General features: G+C 37.5%; 1 protein-coding gene across 2 annotated transcripts in view; it reads left to right on the forward strand.

Moving 5' to 3' along the window:
* The window catches only part of LOC127427573 (constitutive coactivator of PPAR-gamma-like protein 1), a 37565-nt gene that overhangs the window by 10600 nt on the left and 14330 nt on the right, over window positions 1–12635 (forward strand). Inside the window, exons 6-12 of one of the 2 annotated variants that reach the window (XM_051675231.1) lie at window positions 668–747; window positions 3670–3926; window positions 5467–5566; window positions 5689–5910; window positions 6068–6239; window positions 10558–10807; window positions 11155–11269. In XM_051675231.1, the coding sequence (XP_051531191.1) occupies window positions 668–747; window positions 3670–3926; window positions 5467–5566; window positions 5689–5910; window positions 6068–6239; window positions 10558–10807; window positions 11155–11269 (1196 nt within the window). The remainder of the gene's footprint in view (window positions 1–667; window positions 748–3669; window positions 3927–5466; window positions 5567–5688; window positions 5911–6067; window positions 6240–10557; window positions 10808–11154; window positions 11270–12635) is intronic. The other variant, XM_051675232.1, reaches the window with a different exon arrangement.

The following is a 12635-nucleotide window of genomic DNA, read 5'->3' on the forward strand; positions in this document are numbered from 1 at the left end:
ATCCTTGATCAACAACAAAACCTAAACATTGAATTCTAATCACACATAGCACGGATGCGGTAAAGAAGCCATTAGACTCCACTCTCGTTAATGTGAAATGTAACAGCGTTCACATTAACCAAACTCACTGAACTTAGACGTCAAACGTACTTGGGTGCGCACCAAAAGTGCTAACGTGAAAGCATACTCAGAGACGCGCTTTCTCTTAATCATCTCCCAGTCTCAGTAATGTGAGAAATTTTCCCTCTTGCCTTGGACCTTGTGTGCATTTTGGAATGGCCTCTATGCCCTATGCATACAAATGGGCTTCTTTAGAAAGGACTCTTGCATAGAGGCTGCTAGTGTGGAAAAAGTCTCCTCTGCTTGCCTGAAAAGTTTCAATTGGTTCATTGAACAGGTGTTAATAGAATTATAAAACAAGAGAAGAACTAATTTGATTTTACGTTGTCTAATTTGTGAGAGCATGTTTTACACATAGCTATTGTCTTATGAAATTGCACTGCAGTCTTTCAGCAATTCAGACTGGTTGACTTTTTGTATGATTGTAAATGTTTTCTTGGTGTTGTCAGCTAACTTGTGCATGACTGTAGGAGCTGCATTTTTTTTTTTCACACAACTTTTTTTGTTGTTGCATAGATTGAACCAGACTATGTTTGTATGCCAACAGTCAAACTAAATCAGATGGGAGTGCCAGCAGCACCACAAATGCTTAACATTCCACAGACCTCCGTTCCAGGCAAACCTGGGGTGAGTACCACCACTGCTGCTTTGGAATCCAGTTCACCATTAGGATTAGGGGTGCACTGAAATTTTGGCCACCAAAAATGCCATAAAATCTACAACCCCAATTCTGAATATGTTGGGACAGTATGGAAAATGCTAATAATCTCTGATCCTTCAGACATCACTGTCTTAAAAACATCATTCATCTTTAATGGATATCGTGAACATGGGCTTGGGATAACTTTAGTAAACCTTTGTTAGTCAACACCACTCGCTGCTGCATCCACAGATGCAAGTTAAGACTTTACTGTGTAAAGGAGAAGCCCTACATCAACACTGTCCAGAAGCGCTGCCGACTTCTCTGGGCTCGGTCTCATCTTAAATGGAAAGTAGAACAGTGGAACCGTGTTTTTGGTCCGAAGAGTCCACATTTCAAAAAGTTTCTGAAAAACAACCATGTTATCCGGGCCAAAGAGGAAAAGGACCATCCAAGCCGCTATTAGCGTCAGGTCCAAAAGCCAGTGTCCGTATGGGCCAGGGGTGTCTCAGTGCCCATGGCATGGGTAAATCGCACATCTGTGAGTGGACCATTAATGCAGACAGATATGTGCAAATTTTGGAGCAACATATACTGCCATCCAGCACCGTCTTTTCTAGGGATGTCCTGGAAATTTCCTGCAGGACAACTTCAAACCACATACTGCCCAGATTACAAGTGCATGGCTGTGTAAGTAGAGAGTGTGGGTGCTAGATTGGCCTGCCTGCAGTCCTGACCTGTCTCCAACTGAGAATGTGTGGCGCATTATTAAGCATTCCATACGACAACAAAGACCCCATACAATTGTGCAGCTAAAGACCTACATAATGGATGAATGGTGGAAAATTCCACTTTCTAAACTTAAACTTGTGTCTTCAGTGCCCAAATGCTTAATAAGTGTTATTAGAAGAAATGGTGATGTTTCACGGTGGTAAACACTCGACTGTCCCAACTTTTTTGGAGCATGTTGCAATCATCTGATTTGAAATTACTGTACATTAAAAGAAAACAATGAAATTCACAGAGTAAAACATCATATAATGTGTAGTTATAGTGCTTTCTATATAGCAAAGGGTGATTATAATTTATAAATCACTCATTTTTGTTTTTATTAGCTTTTTTCATACTGTCCCAACTTTTTCGGAGTTGGGGTTGTAGGACTAATATCAATGAGATGAGATGAAATAACAAGGTGATGTGAAACAGGACTTGTTAAAAAGTGAGGCATTCGTGTTAAAGTGTATAAGGAGCCTCCAAAAAGCCTGTTCTTTTAAGAGCAAGGATCGTTCAAGACTTGTCAATTTCACAACAGATGCGTCAGCAAATAATCTAGTTCCCCAAAGAAAAATTTGAAGGATTTTGGGCATGTCACCCTCAAAAGTGCACAGTATAGTTAAAAGATTCAAGAAATCCAGTCAAATCTCTGTGCGTAAAGGGTAGGGCTGGGCGATTTGGCTACAAAAATTATATCTCAGTATTTTTCAGCCTATTAACGATATTCGATAAATATCTCGATCATATTATATATTTGCTGTAAATGGCTCAAGAGATTTTTTTTTAATCAGAAGAACCATCATTTCATCCATTGTAGCCAAGTAGACTCAATATTTTAAAGGCATTGAATAACAATGTAACAATAATAAAGGCATGTTTCCCCAGTTTTTCAATAAATGATCACAAGGGAGAATGAGATTTAATAATTTTCATTGATATGCACTTTTATATTTATATTATGATACATAGTAGCTTAATAAAAAAGCAGTATTTATCTTCATATATTTTTTCAAAAACATTTTTCTGAATGAACAAGGTGTACAAAAGCTACTCATTTATTTTTTAGAACCCAGTTGAATATTGAATAATACTAAATTATTTCTGTGGGACCAAGTCAATTTTCTAATTATTAATCAGTAATATTTTGAGGATTAGATTTGTTTTATATACAAGTAATATATTTGTGTCCTATTTACCTCACCTTTACCTGAAGCTTTTATTTTGACACTGAAATGGTAGCGTGTATTTGACCGTTTACTATGTTACGCATCTAGTGAAACAATGTCATCTCCTTTTCTATTATACTGTGCCGCCAGTGTAGATTTGTATAATAACTTAAGGTCTCAATTAGTAGAATGCAATGAGAAAATTTGTTTCACTCAGAGGCCAAACTGCAGTGAGTATTAGTGTCTGAAATTCCCACAGACACATATAAATATAATAAACAGAAGAGTCTTTTTGTCACATTTTTCCTTATTCCCGAAACATACATATATCATAGACAATGATGTATCGTAACTTACAGCAATTATCCTAATTCAAACTAGCCCAAACGCAATATAATATAAGTAGATCTTGAAATATTCCTCAATGAGTGAATAAGACTATGCTCAAGGGCTCAAGGGCGCTCAATACACATTGTGTGTGTGTTTGTGTTTATTGTGTGTGCACATGTCCTAGGACTTTGTGTGTGCCAACATGCATCCAAAGGATCTGTGTCTCATCTAAAGGTTTGGGATGCTCCTGTATTTTGTAGTCTAATCCATTCATTTCCAATGGCTGGTCATTTTTTACCCAGAACACAACAAGTGTAACAAAGTGAAATAAAACCAAATAAATGTAAAGAAAATGGTCCAATTTTTTTTTTTTTTTTTTTTTGTGGTTTCAGATTCCATATGTGAACAAAGTCAAGGAATCCAGTTGGATTAAGTAAAAAAATGTTCGTAAGAAAAAAAAGTTGCCCGGGTCAAAATGACCGGTTTAGAAAGTCATATGATTTTGAAATGAAATGAGGATGAGTAAATTGACAGAATTTTCATTTTTGGGTGAACTGTTCCTTTCATAATGATTGCTTTCCCGTTCTTGCGCATATAATACGAGAAAATAGAAACTGGGGTTTTCAATCATTCTCCAAGGTGCAGCATGGCTATTCTGGCCCTCCACTGGTTAAACCGACTCATGAATTGGACCTGTCGGGTAAAGAGCTTCTAGATCAGAACAGCTACAGCAACATTCCTCAAGACGGGAAGCAGCACACGCCCCTCTACGAGAGGTTGTCCCCCGTTAACACGACTCATGGCGATAGCTCCAACCACACGGACCCAGCCTTCTTCGCCACGTCCTCCACATCCTCCTCCTCAGAGAACGAGGAGAACACCGCCTCCACTGCCAAGTGAGTAACCAAGAACAAGGGAAAGAATGTAGAATTGCTTTGTCATCTTGTGCACACAGCCATTTTCAAATTATATAAATTCAGGCCAGGTTTTCACATTTTTGAGGTCCTGTAAGCAATTTTATTTTGCAATACTGATGCATAAGGTGTCCAAGTCTCTGAAAGATATCACTGGTAATACGTGCCCTGAGAAATCGCACCTGTCTCTCTGACAGCCTTAGGCTCTGTAAACGGCAACAAAGAGTTTCTTGGCCAATCAGAAAAACTCTCTGTCTGGTTTTTCATTTTGTACATTATTGCCAACTAAAATGTTATTTTGTCGACTAAAAGTCTATGCATTTTAAGTCTGAGGAAAATTTACTTGAATGAATGTGACATGGTGAAATATTGATTAAATTTAAAGAAAATTTTTATCAAAAGCCAAAAAATTTTGACAAATAAAAAAACGTGTGGAAATTACCACTGCTTAAATGGACACACTGTGTGTACTTTGGGCAATTGGAAATTAAGTTTGCATTTTTCCAACTGTAATCGTGCATATATATGATGATCGTGCTTAATTGACTGTGAATTGAAAGCAATTATAAACAGATATAACAAACATAAACCATGAAAAACACTGGTATCGCAGGGTATTGTGAAGCTGGTGTCTGGGGTAGTATATTGTGGCCATAGAACTGTCTATTGAGGTGGTTTCCCCCCCTCGTTTTACTATCTACTTAACATTTGAGAATATGAATTTTTTATTCCATGCACATTAGTTTAAAACGGAGTGCTCTCTTTAACAGCGAGGAATTTTCTTTGCAAAAATGTAACAGTGCTGTGTGGTTTATATTTATTCAATGCGCCCTCTTGTCGAAGGAAACAATGTCAATTTAAAAATCTGCTGACTTTAATTTGAATTTTTGTAATGTTGAAGGTAAAAATTTGGATTTAGTTTCTCAACACAGTTGCCAGCCCTAGTAGTAACTACAATAGGCCACATGATGACTTAAAGTTCATCAGAAGTGACCCTTCCAGGAGCAATAATTAATACACATCAGAAGAAACATAACTTTTCCCATAAAATATCATGAAATGGGATGGGTCACGCAGGTACGTAAAACGTACGAATGTAAACGCCGAAATTTTTTTATTTATTTACCGTAATTTTAACAAAAGTTTACTATAAAAATTACATGTATTCTCTTGTAAAACATAATATACGTTTTTACCATTACTTGTATCATAAAAATCATAATTATTACATCTAAAACTATATATATTTTTTACGATATTTTAACATAAAATTACATGTATTGTTTTGTTAAATAGATTATATTTTGTACCATTTATGTTAAGGTAGCTACCGTAAAACAATTAAATGTTGTTTATTTTTTATTTTATTTTATTTTTTTTACATTTTTACCATTAAAATTACTGACTTTTTTTTTTTACAGTGTACATTAAAAGTTCACAAATGCATTTTACTAGTTTGTGTAACCGAGCGCTAGACTGGATGTCCTTGTTCTTATGTTTTGTTTACATTTTTTCATAATTGAATTCTGAAATGCAGTCATGTAAGTGACCATAAGGGATGGGACAAACGGAGTAATCAGATGGACAACATCCCAGAAGGAGACCATGGGGACCAAAATAAAGTAGGTCCAGTTATTACCTCTAAATGCGCTGAACACCTCAGAATGCTTGTTACAAGCTTCATATACTTTCATACAAAAGAAATAAAATCCAGTCTCTGTTATTTCTTTAATTCCTCTTCCAGTCTGATCTTTCTGTGACCTCCCCTGTAAACCAAGGCCTGGAGGTCAGAGGTCACATTGGGGTCAATGCCCAGATTCCATCCCTCCTTTCGATGACAACAAGGAACCATATGGATATCACGATTCCCCCTTTACCAGTGGTGGCGCCAGAGGTGCTACGGGTTTCTGAGCACAGACACAAAAAGGGCCTTATGTACCCGTACATCTACCATATTCTCACTAAGGTCAGCGTTTAGCCACAGGCAACTCAGTTGTAAGGTCGTCCAGTTATATCATCCTCCTTGGTTAATCTTTTGAGGCTTAGAAATTAGGATTTAGGCTTAGAAACAACTTCTTGTTTCACTCCTATGTTTGAATTTGTTTGATCATTCTTGTTTTCAGGGTGAGATTAAGTTATCCGTCACCATTGAAGATGAAGCTAACAAAGACCTGCCCTCAGCGGTGCAACTGTACCGGCCAATCCGTCAGTATGTTTACGGGGTGCTCTTCAGCCTGGCCGAGGCCAAAAAGAAGGCAGAGAGACTCGCCATGAGGAGAAATTGCCTCCCTGAATGTGAGTAACACGAAAATCCTCTGTTAAAAAGGCTGCTCGGTATTTCTCTCGTGGATCGGATTAAGGCTATCTATGTAAACAAACAAAAAGACCACCATTGAAAAAACACTGCGAAATGTTCGTTAGGGATGCCAAACGTACTGGAATAGTTCCTATGTCCATCCTTTTTCATTTTCCTTGTGTTACCTCAATAGTACCGATAACCAAATTACGAATTCTGTAAAGGTATAGACCTGGCTCATGAATACTCGTTTGGTTATGCTGACATTGTCAGTTACATAACAATTCATATTCATGAGCCAAGCCTTACCATACTTCTGAATGCTCGCAGGCACTACAGAAAACATGCCAGGATGTTGCGTGGCTACTACAGTTAGTCAAAAAGTTTATTATTAGCCACTTTTACACATGAAAACTGTTAAATTGCAGTGAAATTGCCAGATCGCATTTTTTGGTAAGTGTACCACGTTTGCTATTCACACATGCAAGGACTTTCCGTCTTTTATCTGTTTTGCTACCATTCACACATCAGCACTAAAATGCCATAAAACTCTGTGATGCCATTTGCTGGAAAGGCTTTTGGTCCCATATATACAGCTGTGCTCAAAAGTTTGCATACCCTGGCAGAAATTGTGAAATTTTGTCATTGATTTTGAAAATATGACTGATCATGCCTTTTATCTTAAATATCTTTTATTTAAGGATAGTGATCATATGAAGCCATTTATTATCACATAGTTGTTTGGCTCCTTTTTAAATCATAATGATAACAGAAATCACCCAAATGGCCTTGATCAAAAGTTTACATACCCTTGAATGTTTGGCCTTGTTACAGTCACACAAGGTGACACACACAGGTTTTAAAATCTAGTTATACTTTATTCAAATCAGCGTGCCTACTAAGAGATTTATGTTTAAAAATCATAAGCGTTTTCACCTGCAAATGACAACAAAGCATATAATTTTGTGAACTGCTGTGCATGTCCATCAAGGTATGCAAAAAAAGACAACATTATTAGTCTAAAAGTAATTACAGGTTTTATCTACATCCTGATGTCAATAGTCACTTTATTCTTTATTAATCCAGCCCCTTTCTCTCCATGTTAATGAGATTACCAAACTAAAAGAACGACATTCCTCATCACTTTCAATCGGTCAAAAGACGCGTTCGCTCGCTCATTCACGAATCAGATGAGAAAATGGGGCGTTTATGCTCCTTCACAGCCCACACTCCAATGCTACTGTCTTGCGCTACAGTCAGTCTTTACAGGTGGGAAAAGCCACCAAAGTGCCTCGCACTTCAAACAAGTGCAGCGTTGCGGCATTTAAAACACCTGCGTGCTGATTGCAAAGTCACAGATTTTTAGGGTGGCTGGAACCCTCCTAAATAGGGTCTTGTTACGCCTATGTTTACTGGTATTTCCCAATGGGTCCTGTTCGCATGTGACCTCTAAACGGAAAAATAGCATTCATTTTTTTGTATGAAAGCGACTATTGTTTGAATTAAATGTAACATTTATACTAACTTGTTAAATGAGTATTTAATAACATTTCTGCTTTGCTGTTGTGTCGAAATTTGTTTTAAGACTCATTCAGTTGCACTGGTATTTGAATAATCTACTGTAATTTTGTATTTGATTTGTGATCTCTTTATTAGGAGCTTTACAGCCACATGGCAAAGAAGTGTAACATCATGATGTAGACTGTTCTGAATTTCACAGTTACATAAACTTATCAGTTGATAATTGATTGACAACATTTTTTTCTACATATGTAAACCAACATTTTAAAAAAAGTTCTTGATTCTGTGAATGGTTTCGAAATTTAGAAGAGTTAGAAGTTTTGAAAGGGTCTGTTTTTCATCCAGCATTCTTGTGTAGTAAGATGAGGCTTAAGAATTGGCTCTCGGTTCCCAACCTTGCACATAATAACTAGCTAAATTCTCTCTAGGAGCTAGGTGATGGCTGAGTGAGAATGACTTTAATTATTCAGAGAGTGCACTTAAGTGTTGACATTAGCTTGTTATTCTAGGCGATAAGTGGGTAATTTGTTTTTGGTAATTAGCATACTTAAAGAACTAACACTGACATTCTTCTCAGTGTAAAAGTAGAATAAGAGAAATAAAACTACAGCAAAAACATGTTATCTTTTGGATAAGTTGTTTATGCTACATAGTGCACAATGTAGTGCAAGAGTTGGGTTCCAGAAGTAAAAGTAATATTTGTTTTGTCCATCATGAATTTAATTTTATCGATAATGTAAATCTTTCATGACAGACCTACTATGAGTTTTGAGATTGTAAGCAATGATATTTGCATCTGTAGAAGCCGCAATTCATAGTGGTTTAAACTAATTTTTTTATAATATAATGCCAAATTTCTGGTAAAGAAATACACTACCCAGAATCCTCACAAGAGATCCACCAATCAGGGGAGTTACCTTGGAAATGGGAATCGTGCAGTAGAGCGCAACAGTCTGGCTCCGGAATTAAAAATACCATTACATTTTTCCATAGACTAATTGATATTCAGTGATAACTTGTAAACATTTCAAGACAGAGGTTGTTCATCAATGGTATATGCTTCTGTTGAAGCCATCCATCTGCGTTAATTTAACTTCATTGTTTAAATAGCATATTTGATTGTGGAATTCCTGGTGAACAACTACATTACCCATGGTACAGCAGAGAACAGTTCAGCAATCAGAGAACCAAAATTTGCCTCGGAGCGACCACCCACTCTCATGACGCACTGTAAGTGACGTAATCGAGACGGTCTCCTTGTACCCTTAAACTGCTTATCTAATTGTACATATCGGAATATATTGCAATAAACGTAAAATATATTGTTTCTATACTTATAATCAACAACCTAAAATCAATAGATATATTTCCATTGTTTTTTATTCAATTTACATCATTCGCTTCATTGTACCCTTGTGAAAGACGGTAAGTGCACAGTCTAGCACCTTTGTCTTTTTGTCTGATTTTCGAATACTTTTTTGCCTCAAAACAAAGTTTGTGTTTCACCTCGGAGCTGGTTAGTTTGATTCATGGCTTAGAACTCTTTTATGGAAGATTTTATGAAAAGCCTATGTGAAAAATGTATGGGAAAAATACTTCTGGGACCCAGACACTGAATAAGTGATAACTCTATAGAGCTCAACAGTAACCATCAACTCCCAAACATTGTGAATGTTGTCATCGAGTACGAGTACATCGAGTACATCGAGTACATTCTTAAACAACTTATTTGAATATTTTTATATGTTGGATTCTTTACTTAAAATTGCTGATTTATTGTCAATATTTTTATATTGTGCCATCATTTCAAATTGAATTTTTTTGGGATTTGTTTTTTTTTTTTCACCCAATTTGGAGTGCCCAATTCCCAGTGCGCTTTTAAGTCCTTGTGGTCACGTAGTGATTCGCCTCAGTCCGGGTGGCGGAGGACGAATCCCAGTTGCCTCCATGTCTGAGACCATCAACCTGCGCATCTTATCACGTGGCTTGTTGAGCGCGTTGCCACGGAGAAATAGCGCGTGTGGAGGCTTCACGCCATCCACCGCGGCATCTGCTCTCAACTCACCACGCGCCCCACCGAGAACGAACCACATTATAGCGACCACGAGGAGGTTACCCCATGTGACTCTACCCTCCCTAGCAAACCTGCCAATTTGGTTGCTTAGGAGACCTGGCTGGAGTCACTCAGCACACCCTGGGATTCAAACTAGCAAACTAGCGAACTCCATGGGTGGTAGCCAGTGTCTTTACCACTGAGCTACCCAGGCCCCCATTTCTGATTTCTTTACATTTAATACTTAAGGTGGTGAGTAGTTCATTACAGTTTTATACCTTTTTGACCTGTTTGCCATTTTTTAATGCTTTGCTTCGAATCAAATGTTGTAATGTTGTGATTCATCCCAAAGCTGGTTGGTTTGATTCATGGCTTAAAATGCCTTATTGTAGTTCTTTTTTTAAATCCATATGGAGAAAATGGATGGGCCAAATGCTTCTGTAACCAAGGTGCTTAAAAAGTGGATGTCACTGCACTCTACAGTTCTCTCAAGTAAAAGATTCCAAGAATTGGGTGATCAAATTAGTGTTTTTAATTTCCACTCATTTTATTTTAACAAAATAAATGCTCTTTTAATATCTTTGGCAATTGCCCCATTCAAACGTTTTTTGATATTTGTTTACAAATGATACATTGTTTTCATTTTTAAATTTGAAACTAATCTCACAAATCTTGCTCATTATTTGAAGTCACTGATCTGCAGGCCCCAGCATAAACAGCATGTCTGTCTTCTGTCATTGTAGATCCAACAGTGATGGTAAAAGAATGGGCTGCTTATAAAGGTAAATCTCCACACACCCCTGAACTAGTAGAGGCTCTTCCTTTCCGGGAATGGACATGCCCTAACCTGAAGAAACTCTGGCTGGGCAAAGCAGTGGAGGACAAGAACCGGAGGATGAGGGCATTCCTGGCCTGCATGAGGTCAGACACTCCAGCTATGCTGAACCCTGCCAATGTACCGACACCTCTCATGGTGCTGTGTTGTGTGCTAAGGTGAGGATCAAAACACACGCACCTTCTAATTTCAACATTGTAGTAAATGCAACACTGCATTAAATACTTTCTACTACCTTTAATAATTTTTAAGGGTTCCTGTAGCTCAACTGGAGGAAATCTAAGTCATGGGTTTGATTCCTAGAGAATAAACTAATGTATAAAATGTATACCTTGAATGCACTGCAAGTCATTTTGGATAAAAAGCATCTGGTAAAGGTATACACATGTAAATGTACTTTTCCTCGGATTACAACATGGCTAACACCATTTCAGAAAGGGCTCCTAAAATCAGCTAATGCATACATATTTTTTGTACCATATCACCCCTTTCTGTTTTACTTCAGGTTTATGTTACAATGGCCAGGAGTAAGAATTTTGCGTCGTAACGAACTTGACGCTTTCCTAGCTCAAGCACTTTCTCCTAAACTTTATGAACCTGACCAGCTGCAGGACCTGAAGGTGAATTGTGTTGAGAATATTGCATAAAGAGTGTCCAGAGAATACACACAAGCCCACATTAAAGGCCTGTTTGCACAAAGTCAAATGTGACCGTCATGAAAATATTAAATATCCGCGGTCACACTTTATATTAGGTGTCTTTAACTACTAAGTACTGACATTAAAAAACACATTAGAATGTATTTACTGTAGAACTACATGTTATTCTGCAAAATTCTCACAAGATTCACATTTGCTGCTACTGAGGTTGAGGTACGGGTAGGTTTAGGGTTAGGGGTAAGGTTAACAGTGTAACTACAAATGTAATTATTTGCAGGTACTTTAAATGCAAGTACAATGCAACAACACGTACATAATAAGCATAACAAATGCTTAAAGGGATAGTTCACCCAAAAATGAAAATTCAGTCATTGTTTACTCACTCCTGTGTTGTTATAACCCCATTTTACTTTCTTTCCTTTTTCTTAACATAAAGGGAGAAATTGTGAAAAAATGTTGTGCTCAGTGATGTCATTCAATGACAGTTTATGGTGACCACCTCTTCAAGCTTTAAAAGGATGCAAAAGTATAATTCAGAAGTCTAATAAATTATTCAATGAGACTCATGATTTTTATGAAAGCAAAGTATAAGTTTTGTGAGAAACAAACCGAAATCTAATGTATTATTTATTGAAACTGTTGACCGACCGTTGATCTCCTGTGCACGTTCATGAGACTGCACAAGACCAGTAGTTCACGCAGCCCCCTTGCAACATGGGCGTTCAAGCAAAAACTTGTTTTGTTTATCTAAAATCAAAAACAACAACAGAACACAACACATCTGCACACAAACCAGAGAACAGAACAGTTTGTAGTCAAAGAATTGATGCATTTCTATGCCCAGCCTTATATTTTTTTTAAATGGATTACTCAGGAATCAAACAGAAACAGAGGATACTACAGGCAGCCACAGTCACACTGTGTCTTAACCTGATGGAAAACAACACAAAATAAAATGTATTTTATTCTATTAATCAGAGTTTTTGTCCTAACCAGCCGTGATGAGCGGTGGGACATTCTGTCGATCGCGTGGTTTCTATTTTCGGCATCGCGGCTGGAATCCCCGCCCGCTGTGAACTGACACTGGTCCAAAAACGTTCTCATAACAATTTATTGAAGCCTGCATCCCACTAGCCAGTTAAAAACGACTTGATTTTGGCTGAGAATGTTAAACCTACCGAATGTTTCACTGAGGTCTCACTCAGGTGGAGTTTTGTCACACTCGGTTCAGAATGGAGAAGAGACTTTCCTTCTCTGTTTGATTGAGTACTCTGTTTCAAACAAATGAGGCTGGACATAGAAATGCATCTACAAACTATCAGACATA

This window comes from Myxocyprinus asiaticus, chromosome 37 (assembly GCF_019703515.2).
Source record: "Myxocyprinus asiaticus isolate MX2 ecotype Aquarium Trade chromosome 37, UBuf_Myxa_2, whole genome shotgun sequence".
NCBI classification, from domain to species: domain Eukaryota; kingdom Metazoa; phylum Chordata; class Actinopteri; order Cypriniformes; family Catostomidae; genus Myxocyprinus; species Myxocyprinus asiaticus.